Source organism: Dendropsophus ebraccatus, chromosome 12 (genome assembly GCF_027789765.1).
Source record: "Dendropsophus ebraccatus isolate aDenEbr1 chromosome 12, aDenEbr1.pat, whole genome shotgun sequence".
Classification (NCBI taxonomy): Eukaryota; Metazoa; Chordata; class Amphibia; order Anura; family Hylidae; genus Dendropsophus; species Dendropsophus ebraccatus.
Genome location: NC_091465.1, coordinates 60,696,748 through 60,718,589, shown reverse-complemented (window position 1 = coordinate 60,718,589; position 21,842 = coordinate 60,696,748). Strand labels below are relative to the sequence as shown.

At 41.2% G+C, this 21,842-nt stretch overlaps 1 protein-coding gene across 2 annotated transcripts in view; it reads left to right on the top strand.

The window, feature by feature from the left end:
• DDX6 (DEAD-box helicase 6) overlaps window positions 1-21,080 on the top strand; it is a 29,116-nt gene extending 8,036 nt beyond the window's left edge. For both annotated transcript variants that reach the window (XM_069946521.1, XM_069946522.1), the window contains exons 2-14: window positions 2,555-3,023; window positions 5,305-5,368; window positions 6,816-6,920; window positions 7,020-7,149; window positions 7,273-7,419; window positions 8,519-8,613; window positions 12,806-12,928; window positions 13,285-13,413; window positions 15,106-15,222; window positions 15,529-15,592; window positions 15,684-15,785; window positions 17,061-17,240; window positions 17,696-21,080. In XM_069946521.1, coding sequence (XP_069802622.1) covers window positions 2,827-3,023; window positions 5,305-5,368; window positions 6,816-6,920; window positions 7,020-7,149; window positions 7,273-7,419; window positions 8,519-8,613; window positions 12,806-12,928; window positions 13,285-13,413; window positions 15,106-15,222; window positions 15,529-15,592; window positions 15,684-15,785; window positions 17,061-17,233 — 1,446 coding nt within the window. In that variant the 5' untranslated portion in view covers window positions 2,555-2,826 and the 3' untranslated portion in view covers window positions 17,234-17,240; window positions 17,696-21,080. The remainder of the gene's footprint in view (window positions 1-2,554; window positions 3,024-5,304; window positions 5,369-6,815; window positions 6,921-7,019; window positions 7,150-7,272; window positions 7,420-8,518; window positions 8,614-12,805; window positions 12,929-13,284; window positions 13,414-15,105; window positions 15,223-15,528; window positions 15,593-15,683; window positions 15,786-17,060; window positions 17,241-17,695) is intronic.
• Window positions 21,081-21,842: the final 762 nt, after the last annotated feature.

The window sequence follows — 21,842 nt, the reverse complement described above, 5'->3', positions numbered from 1 at the left end:
TCTCCATGTGAGGTCATGACCTGTCAGAATGATTAGTAAGCCACAGTAGTAGTCTGCCAAACGGTGAGCCATTTATTTTGCTTGTGTCCAGACTGTCATCGAGTGTGTAAGTTCTGCACACACGTATAATCTTGTGCCTCTGTGGCCTGCAAACAGACGTAATTGCGAAAGATCAGTGTTTTATTTACATAGACAGTAATGTAGATTGGACCGCTGTGTCTCTTTCCATATATATACTGATGCCAGGGTCTGAAGATGGACAGGTGTCTGGCAGCTTATTCCCCTCTCCTCAAGGATTTACATACCTACATGCTCACCATTTCCTTTAGAGAAGATGTCTGATCACTCTTTAAAGAGGTACTCCGGGCTGGAATCATTCTCTGTGTATGGCTGGGGAGGGGGTGGATATAGAAGCCGCCGGTCACTTACCTCCCCGGTTCCTGCACCGGGTTCCGGATCGTGCCGCCCCGTTCCCCCGTCCAGCTCAGCCCAGCCATTTAGCGGCTGAGGCCCTGGCAATGTGATGGTGCATCAGGGTCTTACTGACCCTAGAAACCCATTCTGCATATACAGAGATGGAGTTTTGTGTATCCTGCACTTAAGAACAGCTCGTTATTTAAATAAGTCTAGAAATCTCATGACCAGCCTACTAACTATGTAGTGAACAGGGTGAGACTTTGGGTTTGACATCAGCATGGTAAATGTTTTCTACCCCCCTCGCTGGTTTACATGTGATTCATCTTCATCATGGATGGTAGAATATCCATTCCTTTTGTTTCCTTGGCACTGATGGAAGATGTATAAAGCTGAGCATTTACCTGCGTGTGGTGCACATATCAAGCTTTTCTTGTGATATGCATCTAACTGCCTGGTATTACTGACATCAGTCATCTAGGGCTGGGCGATATGGCCTAAAATTTATATCACGATATAATTTGATGCATGCACGATATAACGATATATCACGATATAATTTGATGCATGCACGATATAACGATATATCACGATATATAATTATAAATATATAGGGGAGGGCTGATGACTGGCAAGGGGGGGTGATAACTGGCACAAGGGAGGGGAGGGCTGATGACTGGCAAGGGGGGCTGATAACTGGCACAAAGGCTTCAGCCCCCTTTGTGCCAGTTATCAGCCCCCCTTGCCAGTCATCAGCCCTCCCCTATGCTGGCCCCTTTGTGCCAGTTATCACCCCCCTTGCCAGTCATCAGCCTTCCCCGGTGCCATCAGCCCCTCCTGTGCCAGTCATCAGCCCGCCCCGGTGCCAGTCATCAGCCCCCCCTCCCTTGTGCCAGTTATCACCCCCCCTTGCCAGTCATCAGCCCTCCCCTATGCCTTCAGCCCCCTTTGTGCCAGTTATCACCCCCCCTTGCCAGTCATCAGCCCACCCTGTGCCATCAGCCCCCCCTTGTGCCAGTCATCAGCCCCCCTTGTGCCAGTCATCAGCCCCCCTTGTGCCAGTCATCAGCCCCCCTTGTGCCAGTCATCAGCCCCCCTTGTGCCAGTCATCAGCCCCCCTTGTGCCAGTCATCAGCCCCCCTTGTGCCAGTCATCAGCCCCCCGTCGCCAGTCATCAGCACCCCCAACCCCCGCCCCCCCCGGTGCCAGCCATCTCACCCCTCACTGTTTTCCAGGCATTTCATGTGCCAGCCATCATGTCCCCCCCAGCCAGGGCCATCATCAGCCCCATGCCAAGCCATCTGCCGCCCGCCCCCGACCCCTCTGCTACTTACCTTTCCTGCAGGGCTGGCTGATGGAGACCGTGAGGCGAGACGGGCCGCGTCTTCTTCCCAGCATGCACTGGGAGACCTGACGTCACACGCATCAGCGCGCTAGCGCGCTGACAATGCTTGAACGGAAGGCCCTGCAGCGCGGTACCACGGAGCGGTAAGTGAGAAGCTTATTCACTACCGCTCCGTGGTATATCGCGATATGACGATATGCCAAAAATCCATATCGTCAACCGAATTGATGACGATATTTTGGCATATCGTTTATATCGCCCAGCCCTACAGTCATCCCAACATTACTATATTGCCCCCTAAACAAAAAAAAAAAATGCTTACATGTTTTGGTCGGGACTTGTTACCTGGCACACATCTATGAGCAGGCAGTCTGCCATCTTTGAGAATTTTCTAATGTATATGGTAAAACCAAAGACTATTTTATATTTATCACAGGACCAGCCATTAGCCATATGGTCTGATTTATTTATTTTTTATTTTTTTTGGAAAATACCATTGATTATATGCTGAGTTTATATGGATTATCGCTATAATGGTGAGTTACTGTTGTGCTCTGCTAATCTGTCATGAGGAGCTAGAGGAGTGCATAGGAGATCGGAGACCTGTGTATGATCCGCTATAATGTGTTTGTGGACTGGCCGTAGGTTCTCTTTGTATACATAGATTACAGTTTATATGAAATCATGTATGTCTGTATTATGGATGACGACACAACAAAATGAATGCTAAGTTTGGGGTAAGTAAATACAAATTACCTTTAATCATTCCAAGACTAACTTATTTTTTTCTCTTAGGTTGCTTTGACAGATCTAAAGTCAAATCTACATCCGAGGGCTTTTTTTTATAAAGAAAGTTGATTTGGTGCATCAGAACAAGTGACTTCACAGTTCAAAGACTTTACCAAGAACAAGCACTTGTTTGCGTTGCAATAACAAGGACTCATTTATTGAGCAAGACTTTATCTCTTCATTTTGAAGAGTCCTATAAACTGTTATTACAGTCTCTGTACTGACTCTGACTTTGAGGTTGAAAAAACTTTCAAAGGGACAATTTAATAGAAAACAAAATGAGCACCACAAGAACAGAGAACCCTGTTTTAATGGGTCTGTCCAGTCAGAATGGGCAATTGAGGGGCCCAGTGAAACCTAATCCGGGGCCTGGAAGTGGGGGAACGCAGACACAGCAAATAAGTCAGCTGAAAAATGCCAGCACAATCAATAATGGAAGTCAGCAGCAAGCACAGAGCATGAGCAGCGCTATAAAGTGAGTATATTCTTGTCACAAGCAGTGGCTGTTTATGAGAGGTGAACACCGTCAGTATATAGTATTCTTGTATCAAAAGTAAAGTTGGAGTGGTGCACAGTGGTATTGCATTCCCTGCAGCAATGCACTGTGGTGACACTAAGGGTCCTATTACACCAAAAGATGTCTGACAGATTCTTACAGATTTTTTCAGCCAAAGCCAGGAATGGATTTGAAAGAGTAGAAATCTCAGTTTTATCTTTACGACCTGTTCTTTGTTTATAGTCCGTTCCTGACTTTGGCTGAAAAAATCTGTCATATAATCTGTCAGACATCTTTTGGTGTAATAGGACCCTTAGACTCTGCACGATTTTCTGTTGGGTCGGGAATAGAGATGAGCGAACCTGGAGCATGCTCGAGTCGATCCAAACCCGAACTTTCGGCATTTGATTAGCGGTGGCTGCTGAAGTTGGATAAAGCCCTAAGGCTATGTGAAAAACATGGATATAGTCATTTGCTGTATCCATGTTTTCCAGACAACCTTAGCGCTTTATCCAAGTTCAGCAGCGCCACTAATCAAATGCCGATCGACTCGCACCCGAACCCGGTTCGCTCATCTCTAGTCGGGAATATTTTCTCCTGTAGGCAATCTTCTAATGGTGCGTTTACACGGGCAGATTTATCTGACAGATTTTTTAAGCCAAAGCCAGGAACAGACCATAAACAGGGAACAGGTCATAAAGGAAAGACTGAGCTTTCTCCTTTTTTTCAAATCCATTCCTGGTTTTGGCTTCCAAAATCTGTCAGATAAATCTGCCTGTGTAAACGCACCATTAGTCACACATGTCATGGCTGCAGACCCACAGCTGTTGCAAAACAACAATTCCCATTATGTCTATGTAGGTACAGCCAAATCTTTGGCTTTCTACGCGTGATGGGAATTGTAGTTTCACAGTACCTGGGTTCCGCCACCTGTTTTGTGTGAAATACCTCTGTTAGGGCAAGAGGCATTTGTACAAACATTGGAAGAGGCTGTGGTTTTGCAGTAAAGTTAGGGGCCTTATTTGGCATTTGCCTTCTGACATTGAGTAATAGGTTTCAATATTAGTGTTTCATAACCTTATAGAAGTGATCACTGCTTCATGTCCTTGGTGAGCAAAAATAGCCTGAATTAAATGTCTTCCTGCCATCAAAATATGGGGAATTTGACTTCTTAAATCCCATAAATTATTTTATGTGCCAAAAGTGTTGCTGACTTACAGCTACGCTCATGGGAGAAAAAGAAAAACCTGTCTAACCATAACCCATGTGATAAATGGGCAGCAGCGAGTCTAAAATAGGCTGGGCATTCACAGGTTAAACATCTTGCAGTTTTGTTTATGTAGCTGCCCCTTCTTTAGGGACTGAAGGATCAAACTATCCCTATCCATGGCCGACTTGGTCTGTGGCCATGAAGACACCTAGGCTTTAGAGACACAACTGTATTTTTATTGTGGACTGTTTACAGTGTACTGTGCTGTGTTGCTGGGAGAGTTTTTGTTTGACTGTTCTTGAAAAGTTTTACTGAAATATTGTACTGTGTTTGAAAAAGTTTCATGTTTCATGAGGACACAGTTATGATATGTTCAGGTTGGGATTTTTTTTAAAAAAAGGGAAAAGAGAGTGTACACTCCTACAGCTTTCCCTCACTGCTGCTATTCTGACAATGCCTGTTCTCACTGTGCAGGACCTCCTGGTCTCATCATAAGGAAGTGCCAGCTCTTATAATCATTGGCTGAGGCAGGTCACTACTATGACCTCTTGTGTCCACCCAGAGACCAGGAAGTCATGGCAATGGTGAGGACACTACACAGGCTCCCCCCTCCACATAAAAATAGCCCCTAGACACAATCTATCCTGTTGCTGTTTAAGTGGGTTCTTGGGAACATAACAAATGTCTTTACTTACCAGCCCTGCTCTCCCATCACTGCAGGCTGCCTGATGTCTGCTGCCATCCTCTTCTGCAAAGCTTCCACTGAAGTGCAGACAGCTCAGCATATATTCTGTCTGTGCAGAGCGGGCATTTCATATTCATATAGCACCTCAGTGGGAGCTTTGAAGAGGAGGACAGCGTCCGACACCGAGGTGGCCTAAGGTTGGTATTGGCAGGAAAGGGGAGCAGCTAAGTGTTCAGTTATGACCTGCCAACGCCTTTCATATGTTAGTACTTGTTCTTTGTAAATGGTACTTTATGTGACTTACAAATTATACATTGTTTCTAAATCTTCTGAACATTGTAACATTGTGTGTTTTTATATTGTAGACCTGGTGATGACTGGAAGAAGACATTAAAACTCCCACCAAAAGATCTTCGAATAAAGACTTCTGTAAGATTGTGTATTTTGTTTCCGCTATGTCTATAAAGGAGATGATTCATTATTGGGGACCGGCTGTTAATGTTTCCATAGACTTTTAACCCCTAGACGACCCAGGGTGTATAGTTACGCCATGGAAGTCTGTCCCCAGACGACCTAGGGCGTAACTGTACGCCCTGGGTGTTTCTCCCGCTATGAAGCGTGCTCCGGAGCGGAGCGCGCTTCATAGGAGGTGGGGGCCTCCCCGGTAATGACACGCTGCAGCGATCGTGCTGCAGCGTGTCATTAACTTCATAAACGCCGCGATCGGCGTTTAAGTGTAAGTGACAGGGGGAGCCCCCTGTCACTTGTGACTGCGGGGGTCCCGATCGGTAAAACGGACTGCTGGAGGTCTCTTACCTGCCTCCCTGCGGTCCGATCGGCGATCTGCTGCACTAAGCCTGCACAGGGAGGCTCAATGAGCAGATCGCCGATAACACTGATCAATGCTATGCCTATGGCATAGCATTCATCAGTGTAAAAATCCAAGTACTGGATGTAAAAGTCCCCCAAAGGGACTTCAAATGTGTAAAAAAAAAAAAAAAAAGTTAAAAACACTAACACACAACCCCAAAACCCCTCCCCCAATAAAAGTTGAAATCACCTCCCTTTCCTATTATATAAATAAAACATATAAAAATAAATAAACAAATAAACACATAATATACCGTAGCGTGCGTAATTGTCCGATCTATTAAAATATAACAAGCGTCTTTGTGAACGGTAAACGGCGTACACGAAAAGAGGGAAAAAAGTGTGCGGATTACCGATTTTGTTACATTATATATAAAAAAAATTAATAAAAAGTGATCAAAACGTCCGATCTTCACAAATATGGTATTAATAAAAACTAGAGATCATGGCGGAAAAAATTACACCACATAAAGCCCCATAGGTGAAAAAATAAAACCGTTATAAGCGTTACAATAGTCCCATTTTATTTATAATTGCCAAAAAAAGGATTTCATTTAAAAAAAATATATAACATTAGAGAATCTGTGTAAACCTGCATATGGTTGTGTTCGGACTGACCTATAGAATAATGGTATCATGTCACTTTTACCATATAGTGCATTACGTAGACACACTAACCCCCCAAACGTTACCATATTGCATTCTTTCTTACGATTTCACCAATTTATATCTTCATAAATAATATTTTGGAATTCCATCATACATGTTATGGTAAAATGAAAGACGCCATTACAAAGTGCAACTATTCCTGTAACAAACAAGCCATTACATGGCCTTGTAGATAAAAAACTGAAAGTGCTAGAGCTCTTAGAAGGGGAGGAGGGAAAAACGGAAACACTAAGATTAAAATTTGCGCGGTCCACTGGGTCATTTTGGGCCTGGTCCTCAAAGGGTTAATTAACTTAAATACCAACAAATTTCTGTTTTTTTTTCCGATTGTCCCCAGGATGTCACCTCCACAAAAGGCAATGAGTTTGAAGATTACTGTTTAAAACGCGAGCTGCTCATGGGGATTTTTGAAATGGGATGGGAGAAACCATCTCCAATTCAGGTTTGTTCATTAGACATGGGCTATGCTGTTCAGAGACAAGACTGTTAAAGGTAACAGTATTGAAATGTTTTTTGTTTTTTTTTCTTTTTCCTCTCCTAGGAGGAAAGCATTCCCATTGCATTGTCTGGTAGGGATATCTTGGCTAGAGCAAAAAATGGAACTGGCAAGAGTGGAGCCTACCTCATTCCCTTACTTGAACGGCTAGACCTAAAGAAGGACTGCATACAAGGTTGGTTTTTCTTCATCCAAGTCACTGACTTCTGAATGTGTTGTCAGCTATATAGAAATTTCATTTTTAAAATGTATAAGGCTACTTTAACATGGCGTTTTGGTGTACCTTCTATATTTGCAGCAATGGTGATTGTACCCACTCGAGAACTTGCGCTTCAGGTCAGTCAGATCTGCATCCAAGTCAGCAAGCATATGGGAGGCGTTAAAGTTATGGCAACAACCGGAGGCACCAATTTAAGAGATGACATAATGAGACTGGATGATACAGGTAAAATCGTTAAAGTGAAGCAATTCAATTTTGTTTCCCCATAGAGAAGAGCATTGTAACCACATCCTGTTTTTGCACACATTGGGAGTATTCCCTGATGCCACCCATGCACCTTTTACATTGGTTTACCGAGCATAAAATTGCAGTGTGAAGTCCACAGCCAACACACAGTACATGTGAATGTAGCCTTAAGTTGGCAGTCGACTTGCCTGAAAGATGTATTTAGCAACAGCGGTCTTTACAGTAAAACTTGATTCTTTATTGCGTTTGCATTAAAAACCTAATCCGATCGAACATTGATAACCGCATGTAATGTGCAGTCCTTATTCATAGCACTCATGTGACGACGCTGTTGCTGGGTATGTTTCTTGCAATTTGCTAACCCATTTTACATATACTTTCATAAATTCCCAACATTCTTATTTTATGCATTAAAGAGGACCTGTCACCCCCCCCCCCCCCCCCCGTGCTGGGGGACAGGCTCCCGACCCCCTGTTAGATCCCCTATACTCCCCTACTCGCTTCCTGAGCCGGTCGGGTCACGGAGATTTCAGCACCCGAAGCCCGGCGCGCGTGCTGAGAGATGAGTCCGATGCCCATAGAGAATGACGGAGCATCGGACTCCCGATTCATTCTCTATGGGCATCTGACTCTGCTGTCAGCGCACGCTTCGGGCGCTGAAATTTCCGTGACCCGACCGGCTCAGGAAGCGGGATCACGTAAGTATAGGGGGATCTAACAGGGGGTCGGGAGCCTGTCACCCTGGCACGGGGGGTGACAGGTGTCCTTTAACCTATTTATGTGGCCACATATGCAACATCCCCACAGCATTTACCCACAGTCATTGAAAGGGGCATCTCCACTTCTGAACCTTAAGATGCCCTATCAAACAGTCAATGTCACCAGACCTTAAACCTTTGGGTTTGTCTTCCCTAATTTGTAAAATGTTTTGGGGTTTGCCCTCTAATAAATGGTTTTGCTTTCTGGCAGTCATGGTCATGTGATCGCTGTTACAGTGGCAGATGTGTCTTCATTTTGTAAACCTGTCACACAACTTTTGGGTTGCTCTAACAGTCACTTTTTTTTAATTTTTCCACAGTTCATGTGGTGATTGCTACTCCAGGGAGGATTCTGGATCTTATCAAAAAAGGTGTAGCTAAAGTCGACCACATTCAGATGATAGTTCTGGATGAGGTAATATTATTATCATTCAAACCTTTTAAATGTTTTCAATTATATTCCTTATATGTTGCAGAAATGTTGGTCTCTATATACAGTAAACCTTTTATTACAGTTCTTAAAGGAGTATACAAAAGTATGATAAATAGAAGTATATTTAGAACAGACTAAGTGGTCCGCATAGTTTTCCCTAAAGGTAGCCATACACCTTTTTCTTTTAAAGAAGTCCGGCGGAATTTTTTATTAAAGTATTGTATTGCCCCCCAAAAGTTATACAAATCCCCAATATACACTTATTACGGGAAATCCACACAAAGTGCTTTTTTTACCTGCACTTAATACTGCATGAAGGCTTCACTTCCTGGATAAAATGGTGATGTCACGACCCAACTCCCAGAGCTGTGCGGGCTGCTGGAGAGGATGATGGCAGGGGGATGCCCTGTGTCCCTCGGTGTCCCCCTGCCTTCATCCTCTCCAGCAGCCACAGCCCGCACAGCTCTGGGAGTTGGGTCGTGACATCACCATTTTATCCAGGAAGTGAAGCCTTGATGCAGTAGTAAGTGCAGGGAAAAAAAGCACTTTTATGTGCATTTCCTGTAATAAGTGTATATTGGGAATTTGTATAACTTTTGGGGGCAATACAATACTTTGATAAAAATTTTCACTGGACTTCTTTAATTATTGCTCCCGTCCAGCCCCAGGCAGCTTTGGCTGCGACTTGTGTCTCCCAGAGCAAATGGGTTGGGTGATGAATTTTTATCACACCCCCACCCCTGTCTCCACCAACTTAGTTGGTCTATAGTCGGTCAGGGGAGCCCCATACATGTAATACTGATGACTGACAAGTATGAGGTGTATGGGGACCTGTTCACTATAAAATAGACACAATATTTTGAATCCAGCTCTGGAGGACACGATTAGTTTTCATGAACTATGGTTAATAATGCTATGCTGTACATACATGTGACCTCTGCAGACAATCTATAACCTTATGGCATTTACTGTACAAGACAATGCTATGGTCAAGTGAATATCCAGCATGTCACTGTAGGCAGGTAAATGGACTGGCGGGGGGCACTGGGAATATCGGTGCTGGATTACAGCTGAGTAATGGTGAAATTTATTTTATAATTTCTCCTTCAGTGACCATTTTATTTATGCTCTGACATTTTTATGACTTGTAGTATATAATGCATATACATTGTTCCTATAGAAGTTTTCATTCTTTAAAGGGGTTGGCCACTTTATAGTAAAATAGGTCAGTACAAAGTATTAGTAAGTGCACTCACTGTATATACTGACAGCAGCTCCATGTGTACCTCATAGAGCTAATATCAGACTCCCCTTCACCAGGCTTTACTGCCCTGCTCTGTTTTGTTTCAGTTCATAAAATGGCTGACATGGAGGAGCATGTGACCATGCCCTGTCCACTGTGTCCTTCATAGACATATACAGGCTCAGTGGTGGACACTGGGGGGTGGGGCCTGGTCACATGCTCCTCCATGTCAGCAATCTTATGGACCTAAACACCACAGAGCAGGGCAGCCCAGCCTGGAGCAGGGGAGTCTGATATTAGCTCTGAGGTACACAGGGAGCTGCTGTCAGTATATACAGTGAGTACACTTACTAATACTGTACACTGAGCTATTTTACTATAAAGTGGTCAACCTCTTTAAAGTAGATATGGCTCTTCACATAGGCCTTAGAGCCTCCTCCTGGTTTTACAGAACCATTTTGAGCCATAACAAATCCATAGTGGTTTGATTTTATTAACTAAAACTGAGTATTGCATGTGAGGGCTTCTTTTTTTGGCTAGAGTAGTACAGCAGGCTGGATATCGGAGCAGTGGGAGCCTGACAGAAGCTAGCTCAGTTGTAAGCAGAGCTCTTTGTTCCACAGAATGTTCCTGTAGTCTTTTAGTATTTAGATCAGACAGGACTCCGCCCTTATGTTTATTGTTTGGATCTAAACCTAGCATTAAGGATCCTCTTCTGGCAACATAGTAAACCACAGATATGATTGAAGCTACTGCTAGTGTTTTATCAGCACGGGGTGTATGTTGCACAACAGTGTTGATTGCTCTTGTAAGAGACCCTTTTACGTGACATCAGCTTTTTGTATTAAAGGGCTTGTCTGTTTTAAGAGGGAGGAGTAGCACCCTGTATGTTCTAAAATAAAACAGTACTTTTTCAGTCCTTTAACAATCCAGCGCTGATGCTTTTATGGTCCTCCTGTAGTGTTTGTATACAGGCTGTCAGGCTCTACTTAATGGCTCCAGGCCTGTAAATTACTGGGGACCATCAAAACCTCTGTGCTGGACCAGTGGAGGACTGAGGAGGTGAGTACTGTAGTTTAAAGGCCCGATTACACAGGCCGACTGAGCAGCAAACGTGCTGTGAGCGCTCGTTTGCTCCTCATTCCCCCCTTGCTGCCGCCGCTATTACACGTGGCAGCAGGGAGCGGGTGAGTCCAGGGAGGGCCGAGGGGAGCACCGGGGGGCTGCCTGGGGGATCACTGATAGGATATAATTTGCTTCTGCTGCTCCTAATACACTGAGCGGCGGCAGCAGATTGCTGCTACACAAGTCATTTGTCTTTCAACATGTTGAAAGACAAACGACTTCAACGATCAGCCGACATGAACGATGTCTGCTGATCGTTGCCTCCTATTCCACGGGATGATTATCGGCCATTACGGCCAATATCGGCTGATAATCGTACCGTGGAATAGGGCCTTTAGTGTGTATAAAACTATTGGACGCCTTTTAAGCCACATCTTTAATATTAAGGTAACTTTGCAGCATGTTTGCCAGTGTCTTACTGTTGTCCAGTTTTAAACTCTGTAAGACTTCTACTATAGTCTAAGGCTAGGGTCACACTGCGTTTTCAGCATCCGTTTAACGCATCCGTTTTTTTTGCAAAAAAACACATGAAAAACGGATTGCAAAAAACTGATTCATTTGTGTGCATCCGTTTTTCCATTGACTTCCATTATAAAAAAAAAAAAACGGATCTGTTTTTTTTGGGCGGACCAAAAAACGTTGCTGACCCTATTTTTCAGGACGTTAAAAAAAACTGATCCGTTAAACGGATGCTGAAAACGCAGTGTGAACCTAGCCTTAGTCTTGCAAGGTAATTTGCTTAATGAAAAGGACAAAACTTGACGTTTAATGCTTTGAACAGAAAGAGGAAGGACGTTTTCAACAGTTATGGAGTCTGTTGCAAACATTTTACTGGCAATTGCCAACTGATTCTTGCAATGAGCTGGCTGAATTATGTTTCTGTGCATGTGCCTTATATACAGGCACCCCCCGGCTATAAGTCGCCTGCTTGGTTAGAAACTCTGCCCTAGCAGACCTGTGTAAATTAGTGCATCAGTGCATTACCCTAGCAGTTGTCAAATGTTCTGGTTGCCGCTTTAGTGTTTTTCCCCTATCGATATTCAGTGGTACTACATAAAGGTGACCAACCACCTTAAGCATTTTAATAGCCCCACTTTTACTATCGCGGTAAAAAAAACTGACTTCCTACTGTACCGTACCGACTTTTCTAAAGAGATGTCAGCGGTCCTGCCATGTTACACTTTGGATTTCTCTGTGATGCTAAACCATGTGAAGCTGTGCTGCTTTAATGGTGAGCTAAGTTTCCTGCCAGAAACACCCACGCTGCAGATTAGATCCCAGACCTCTGCACACCCCCAATGAGGGCAAGGTAAGAATTGTTACATGCTATACAACAGTAGTATTCCCCCACCCCAGTGTGTTGAATGGGCTCACACTACACTTTGAAAAAACTGAATGTGTGCATCTGTTTTTCCACTGACTTCCATCATAAAATAGGATCAAACGCATTTAAAAAAAAAAATTACACAAAAGCATGGTCGGCCACATTTTTGTGCACGCTAAAAAAACTGATGCGCTTTGATCCTTTTTAATGGAAGTCAGTGGAAAAACTCATGTGCACACATGCATCCATTTTTTCCATTCATATTTTGCAAAAATGGATGAAAAAAAAAAACTGTGAACCCAGCCTAAGCAAAATAAATTTCATTTCTTATAGCTGTGCGGATGCTGTGTTTACAGCAGCTACATGCAAAGCGTCACATTGGTACATGGAATTTTTATTAAAGACTTGATGTGTAGGTTGGACTTCACGGTTTCTGTTCTTGCTATCTCTTAATTCATCTTTTTTTTTTTGTCTTTTTTTAGGCGGATAAACTGCTCTCTCAAGATTTTGTGCAGATAATGGAAGACATAATTAGTACGCTACCTAAGAACAGGCAGATTCTTCTGTATTCGGCCACGTTTCCCCTGAGTGTACAGAAATTTATGGTAGGTTTTGTTCTGTTTGCAGGAACTTTCCTCCCCATCCTCAGTGGAACTGCTAGCAGATAACTTTTCATTTCCTTAGAGTTGTAACCTCTGGGGAGCAGTCCCGCCACTGCTCTCCTAGTGCAGGTCTGGTGCACAGTGTTTGCACTGCCTGCTAAGCCAATTGGCAGCTGAGGCGATACACCACTGCCACCAAATAGTTTTGTGCACCAGTTTATATGTAAATGCCTACGTACTGAAGCTTTCATTATAACCTTGGTCCTGGGGGGTACTGCCTGACTTACATTGCTATTTTTATAATCTAGTGTCTTCTCCTGACAGGTTGTTAATGTGTCCTTTTTTCTTCATTATAACAGTCCTCCCATTTACAAAAACCCTATGAAATTAACCTGATGGAGGAACTTACATTGAAGGGGGTAACGCAATACTATGCCTATGTGACAGAAAGGCAAAAAGTTCACTGCCTGAATACACTTTTTTCCAGAGTAAGTATCAATGCTTGGTTGTAAATCTTTCCTCATGTAAAACTTTAGGGAATGTTTCACTTCACTTTTTTGCGGTGATATCACTGAGGTGCATGCACATTGGAAAGTTAACCGTATGTTCTAGTATGATAATACTATCGTATTGTTTCCTGTTTGTGCCAGCAGTTATGCAGAAATAAGTGCAAATACATGTGTAGTAAAATTGCTGTGTAAGGGTTTACATTTAGGTGGACGCACATATATATATATATATATATATATATATATATATATATATATATATATATATATATATATATATATATATATATATATTATAAACTGTACACAATACTACAAATCTCCAGGCTTTTTACGCTTTTTTTATTTTACTTTTTGGTGTATTTATGCTAGTGTTTATCCATTTTCCTTATTCTATTATTTCTAACTGCTATACCATACTCTATTTGGTAGTTGAACGTCACTGCCATTATAACTTCACTTCTGGAGGGGATTTCAGTGGATCAACATCTTTTTGTTATGCAGTTCCTAACTGCTAGTAATATATAAAGGAAACAGATTGCTGATCTCAGACCAGCCAACAAAAACACTGTCTGCTACTGGTTAAAGGGCTCAATATAGTGAAATCCTAGGTCCATTGCTCCCTGGGAAATACAAATATGCAAAAAGAGCTTCATTCAATAGTCTCAAAACACAGGACTAGCCAGATATCCCTCCGGGAAGGGCCTAGACAAGGGGTGGATCCTGTAGCCTCTGTCTCTCGAGACTCTTAAATGAGGCTCCACAGGCTCTTTTTTTGCATATAAGTAATATATGAAGTACTATGGGTATGTCCTGGATGGTCATTGTATCTGTGTCTAATGAAATTATAGGATCAGGTAGTTGAGTATTTCTTCCAGGAATTTATATACACTATTCCAGAATGGCACAATTACTGGTCATTCCCACCATATATGTATTAGATTCCCTATATTTACATTACATCTCCAATGTGTTGATCGGGTGTTCGGAAACATTTTAGAGAATAGATAGGGAGTCATGTTCTATCTATATAGCAACTTGAGATATATATAGTTGTAATTTGTTTAGGCTGGGTTCACACTACGTTTTTGCAATCAGTTTTTTGCAAAAAAAACGATGCATTTGTGTGCACAAGTTTTTCCATTGACTTCCGCTGTAAAAAAAAAAAAATGTTTAAAAACTGATCAGTTTTTTTTTAACGTACACAAACATAGCTGACCCTACTCTTTGTGTCTGTTAAAAAAACCGAATCAGTCGATGGAAAAAAACGGATGCACACAAATGCATCCTTTTTTTTTTTTTTTTTTGCAAGAAATGGATGGAAAAAAAAAGATTGCAAGAATGTAGTGTGAACCCAGCCTTACATTGAGAGAATGTGGTAAAAACAGCAAGCGGTAGGTTTGTTAGCATGGATGTGAAGGGCGAGAACGTAGAGCAGTTTAAAGGTCTGTTGCCACACAGATGGTCCCAAGTTTGCGTTGGTGGTGGTAATTTTTTTTGCGAGGTTAACATAAGCCGTATTCATGAGAGCAAGTTGGTTGTTTAATGGGGCATGGTTACCGCTATCTTCAGTTACTTGTATGCTTGTTTGCATTGAATGTACCTATAGTCTTAAACTGTAGTTAGTTTTTATATGATTTGCAAAATAACCTTGAGCAATTTATTTTATAGCTCCAGATAAACCAGTCAATAATTTTCTGCAACTCCTCCCAGCGGGTGGAGCTATTGGCCAAGAAAATCTCTCAGTTGGGCTATTCCTGCTTCTATATCCACGCTAAGATGAGACAGGTTTGTACATACACAAGTCAAGTTGTTCGGAACAGTTTTTTTTTTTAAATGGGTATTCAAAGGTAAAATTGATAAACGTATCTAATATTCATAGGATAGGGAATAATTGTCAATAACGCTGAGGACCTAACTGTTAGGACCTCTGGAAAATCTAGGAAAGGAGTGGCGTGTTGTGCATACATGCTGCCCCTTTAGTTGTCTATGGGTTCGCCCCTTTTATTGCAAATGAGTTGTGAATTGGGGTGTGCACTCCTCTCTATTTCCAAAATGTGCCTAAAGCTGTACTCTTAAACTTTTCATTTACAGGAACACAGGAATAGAGTTTTCCATGATTTCAGAAATGGATTGTGCCGTAACCTTGTTTGCACTGGTAAGATATGCTCCCTGTCTCCTCTCCTCCTCATACTATTTTGCTGTAAAACTGCAGTTTTCCCACACTGAACACTTTCTTTTTACACCAGATTTGTTTACCCGTGGTATTGATATCCAAGCTGTGAATGTGGTGATAAACTTTGACTTTCCAAAGCTGGCAGAGACCTATCTTCATCGCATAGGCAGATCAGGTAAGAATGAGTGAATGAATGAAAAACATCTGGTGTGTTGGGCTTATTTAATCACACAACTGAAAGCAATAATTTTAAATCATTGTTTAATTTTTTTAATCATTTTACATTTATTCATCACATTAAATATGTATTTTATACATACAGAAAAACTGAACTTTAATATTTGGTGCAGAAACCTTTGCAAGTACAGCGGTCAGACATTTCCTGTAGTTCTTGACCAACTCTTCACACACTGCAGCCCCTATTCCTCCATACAGAACTTCTCCAGATCTTTTCGGATTTTGGGGGCTGTCACTGAGCAACATTTGACTTGTCAGCTCCCTCCAAAGATTTTCTATTTGGTTAAGGTCTGGAGACTGGCTAGGCCACCCCAGGACCTTGAAATGCTTCTTACAGAGCCATTTCTTAGTTGCCCTGGAAAGACCCAGCCACGACCCATTAACCTCCATCTGAACAAAGGAGGTTGTTGTCCAAAATCTGGCAATACATGGCAGAAAAGCCAAAAAATATTTCCATCCCCATGCTTCATGGTCCTGATTTGTGCTCTTGGTTGTACTCATGCTTCCTCTAAACATGGCGAGTAGAGTTTCTACTGATAAGGTTTACAATTTTGTCCTTGGTGTTATCAGACAGCTTAGGAGAGAACTGCCAGACGTGTTGCATTTTACTGCCTGATCCTTTCGTATCTTTGTGCATGGCCAGCTTTACTACTACTCAGCTGATGGTCTGCATAAAGCAAGACTAGGAATCTGCTGGTTAATCTAGTTCCCTAGAAATGTTAGCTGTGGTATGAAGGTAAATCCTGTCGCTGTGCTTTTGGCACATTTACAAGGAAAAATTTAAAAAAAAATTCTCACTGTATTCTATGATCCAGAAAATGTATTCATTCCACACTGTTCCTGACCAGATCTGTACACACAGCTCCATTTGCCATGTAGCAGTTACATAGAATTCGGGTCACTATCCCTTGTCACAGTTGTGCCCAGAAAATGTTATCTTTAATTTGGCTCTCTGTAAAAATGATAAAGTTTAACTAATATGGAGGACCTCCAGTGTTTCTAATGATTGAGGATGTGTGATTTTTTTTTTCTTTTCAAGAATTTTTAACACAGATACTTAAATTAAAATACAAAACTGTATCATTTGTCTGATCCTCGCCAAAGTCTGCGTTCAAAATGGAGTCCAAACTGCAACATTCCCCTCCCCCTTTGATATCTCAGTGCTGCTTACATTAGTTTTGTGTGCTAACAAAACCCATTTCTTCTTTTTCAGGTCGCTTTGGCCATCTTGGACTTGCCATTAACTTGATCACCTATGATGACAGATTTAACCTTAAAAGTATTGAAGAACAGCTGGGAACAGAAATCAAACCCATACCCAGCAGTATCGACAAAAGCCTTTATGTGGCAGAATATCACAGTGAATCTGGAGAAGAGAAGCATTAATCTGCATGTGAGTGTTCTAGGGTGGTTATTGGTTTTTGTATTGCTACCCCTGGCACTATATGAAACAAGTAAATGTGAAGTACAATCAGGGTAGGGTCTGTGTTCTTGAGACCGGTTTATGGCTACTTTTACTTTTTGTGAAGATTTATAGTACTGTATAGTGAATGCTACGTGTGCAAACTGTGATCAGACTTTACCGAGCTGACCAATTGCATGAACAGCAGACATGGTTAAGATGGCAATACAAGTGCATTAGTCACAACCAAGAGCAAATGGACTGCCACATACTGAATAGACTGTAGCTGGATAACTTACCAGTAACAGAACTTACTACAAAGGAGAATGCATTTAAGTTTTAAAAGGAGGAATCCTCATTCATCATAACAGATATGATTCAAGTAAGATATTTCAAGGAATGCTGCAGATGGACCGTTCACTGATGGTAAATCTTTCTTGTTGCAGGCTTTGACGGACCCCCAGCAGAGTTTGACCATGCATCCTTTTCTTGATGAGGGTTTCTTTCTCACCTGCCTCCCATTTGATTTTTTTTTTTTTTTTTTCCCTTTTTGCCTCTGTCTTCTGGAACACTGACCAGCATTATTTCAAGCCTGAAATTTTTCCCCCCTCTTATTTGAGCCCCATAGTTTGCACTGTGCGCCCACAAAATTAACTTTGTTGCACTTAATTTTTCTCACTTTAATTCCCATGGAAGAAGGAAATTATACTGGAATCTGATGATTGAGTTTCTGCCGAAGACCCTTGCACTATTACAGGCTTTTCATGTCTGCATTCCCCCAACCCATAAAGATTCAACTGGTTCAGCAATGCAATATTCAATATCAGTCCCTTTTCTTAAAAGTTAGAATACTTAACACCATTTTTATTTTGCATCCTCTTGTGGCAATGTGGAGTTAATGTCTAATTTTTTCCCCTCATAACGCAAACTATTTTACGTGTGCGAAGTGCCTTATGCTACAAGACCATTCAAGGTTTTCTTCACTGTAACCCTTACAAGACACTCATTTCCTAGCATTTTTTAACCACATATAACTTCTGCAGATCACTAAGCTGGTGCTTTTAGAGCAAAACTGCTAGCTGTGAAACTCTTCCACTTGTATATTTGTCCCCTCACTAATTTCATCTGGAATGCAAGTGATTGCAAATACATGGGGGTTCCAATAGCTTGTAAATATGTATACCTGTCATGACACAAGCATAAAAGCCAGTCAGAAAACAGGCTTTAAAGTGCAAGTTCCAGACACTTGTTTGACATCTTTAAGGCAGATGCTGGTTTTGGTTTTGTTTCCAGTTAAACACTAAATGGGGTGTTTTTTTTTGTTTTTTGTTTTTTTCATTTTTCCTCCAATTTGCAGCAACTTTTTTTTTTTTTTTTTTCCAGATTTATTCCAAAGCCATACCCCCTCTAAAATAAAAATAAAATCCCTTGCATGAGGGGTATGGGGGTAATTTAGGAAATGTTGTTGTGTGTATACTTGTATAAAAATGTAAATAATTTTGTTTGGGGGTGGGAAGGGTGTCGGAATAATTTTTTTTTTTTTTTATTTGACGATGGTTGGTTGAAAGATTCTTTGTGTTTAGGATTGCAGCTTAAGTTGAGAGAGGTTCAGTTTATCTCAACATTTTATAGCAAGCGGTCGAACATTGAGGAGGTCACATACAATTTCATCCTTTGTACTAATATGGAGCGATTCATTTGACTTTGAGCGGCAATTCCTCCTCCATCTTTACTTCATTAGACCGCCTATATAAAAGTGTACTTTTATAAAACCGAAAAAAAGGCTCAGATTTCAAATCCCTGAAGATGGCACATGGTATAGTTTTCTTTCATTTTGGGGAGGATGAAAATGTTGTTTTGAACTGAGCCTCTCCCAGCATGCTAGATGCTCGGCCTTATCTACAGGCAAAGTGAGTGAGGAACCATCACTTGTTTTAGTTTTTGTCCCGCCATCCGAGCCACCTGGGTTGTGCAGTATTCTATAAAGAAAAAAAAATCTTTGTTTACCATGATAAAGCTTGCCCCTCTCTCCTAGTGCAGAATCTAGCATTTAATATTGCACATCCAGGTGCACGTAGAAGCACAGCTACTTGTAAAAATGGTCACAACCTGAACCTTCAGTAATGCAAGAGAACAATTTGGCTTTTTTTTTTTTTTTTAATTTCCTTTGTGGGGTAGATTATTTAATGTTTCTATTTAACAGAATTATCTGATATTTCTGCTACTGAAGGGGATTATCCTTTGATCGTTTCTGATGGTCATGGTGCAATAATAACTCCCTCTTGCCCAGTTCTATTTAGACTGCACCTGTCATTGTGCAATTCTGTGCCACTGCAGTCGTGAAGTGCAGTGTTAAGCTGGTGCTAAATCCATGATCCTATTATGAATTAATAGACTTTTTTTTTTTTTTTCCAAACCATTCTAGAAATGTCAATACCCTGTATATGCTTCTACATTGCACAGGAGGGTTTGGCTTATTGAGCACTATAGGAATATACAGACAGCACTTTGGAAAAGCTGTCTGATTCAGGTGCAGATAGAAGTATGCTTAAATTTGGCAAAATTGAAAGATGCTCTGAAATACATAAATTTTTAGTCTTTTTCTCCTCAATGTATAAAGTACCTCATAGTCATATTGGTTGCAGTCTTCCAAGCTTTGGCAGCAAGCTGACCTAATGTCCTTTCTAAATATGCATTTTACAAGTAAAAATGACTGCAATTGATGAGCTGTGATGGGATAGCAGCACGAATCACACAGCCGATTCCTGGTCTGCCAGAGGAGCTTCCAAAACGAGAATGCTGCCACACAGCTCCACATTATATCATGAAAACGTTCACGGCTGAATTTGATTAATTCCAAAGTTGGGTTTGGGGCATGGAAATGGGTTTTCTTCCCCTTTTTTATTTTATTTCTTTTCCTCCCAGAATGAGATGGGAGCATCTTTCAATAGTAGTAATAATTCTTATCCTTTTTCAAAGCATTCAGTTAAAATAAAGGTATTGCTGTTCAGTATTGAGACAGGATTTAATGGGTCTAAATATTGAACAGGTTTTTCATCTCATTCTGTGTTTTTTTTGTTTTTTTTTTGAGGGGGGGGGGGGTAATGGGGTTAGAATCTGAAATTAAACATATTGGGATCAGTTTCAATTTTTTTTTCAAGCCTAAAGTTCTACCAAGAGGAGTTAAGGGAAAAAGTAAATTTGTTCCATTTCTTTAAAAAAAGAAAAAAAATCAAACGTGTGGACACGAATACCTTTTTTTGTTTTCTAATTGACTCTTCTCCATTTTTGTTTCCTGACTAAGCAGTGAGAACTCCTTTACATATTAAACTCAGTATGTGGAGAAGTCTTTGAAAGAGCTTGTTCCCAATATGTTTAGACAGATCTTGTGGGCCAACATGGGGGTAGGTACAGCATTAGTTTGTACCCTTAATTTGGTGGGAGGGGGTGGGCAATAACCATTTGTATGCCAGCAGTTTAACCTCTGCTGGCAGACAAATTGTAAACCCTGATTTCAGCAACACATCCTCCTGGTGGTGCAGTCCTATTGAACAGCAGCCTTGAGGATATTAAATGCCATTTTCCTATCAACATTTTGTGATAGGTAGCTGCTTAGCTGCAACCATTGGACAGTGAATCAGAAAACTGAAAGCAAATTTGATATCCATGGGGGTTAACTAAGCTGCTACCTTCACTGCTTCCTATAAAATATGAGAAAATGGCCCAGTGGGATTTTCTTTTTTCTTTGTTCAGGTGGTCAAACCTATGTATGAAAAAAAAGTTATGATCTGGAAAGTTGTTTTTCTGTTAATAAATTCCCACTGGAAATGACTAAGTTTCTTCTTTGAATATGCGTCTTGAATCACTTGGTTACCAGATAACATGTACAGCAAGGAAAGATTGGAAGACCCCACACGCTTAAAATACACAGGGATACACAGTATAGTAACAAAAGTTGAGCTTACTTGATGGTTCCAATATTTGAAGCAAGCATGCAGCCGAGAAGCTTTATTTCAGATAAGTCTTGAGTATCCTGTATGTGAGGAGGAGTATGAGATGTATTGTTGGCTATATGAATTTAACCCCTTAAGGACAGAGCCTGAAATGGACTTAAGGACCGAGACAAATTTTATGAATGACCAGTGTCACTTTATTCATTAACTTCGGGATGCTTTTACCCTATCTGGCTGATTCTGAGATTTTCTCGTGACATATTGTACTTTACATTTCTGGTAAATTGGAGTCGATACTTATAACAAATCTTTATAATAAAAAACCAATGAACGTGAAAAATTGGGGAAAAATGCATTTTTCCAACTTTGAAACTTTTCTGCTTATACAGAAAATGGTTATGCCACATAAATTATATATTAAATAGCATTAGCAACATGTCTACTTTGTTGGCGGCATTTATTAAACTATCTTTCATTTTTTTTTTTTAGAAAGCGTAAAACATTAGCCGCAATAGAAAGCGTAAAACATTAGCAGCAAATTTCCAAATATTCAGTAAAATTTCAAAATCAGATATTTTTAGGGACTTAAGGTTTAAATATTGATTGCCCCGTTTCTGCAGTTTATTGCCCTATTGCGCTA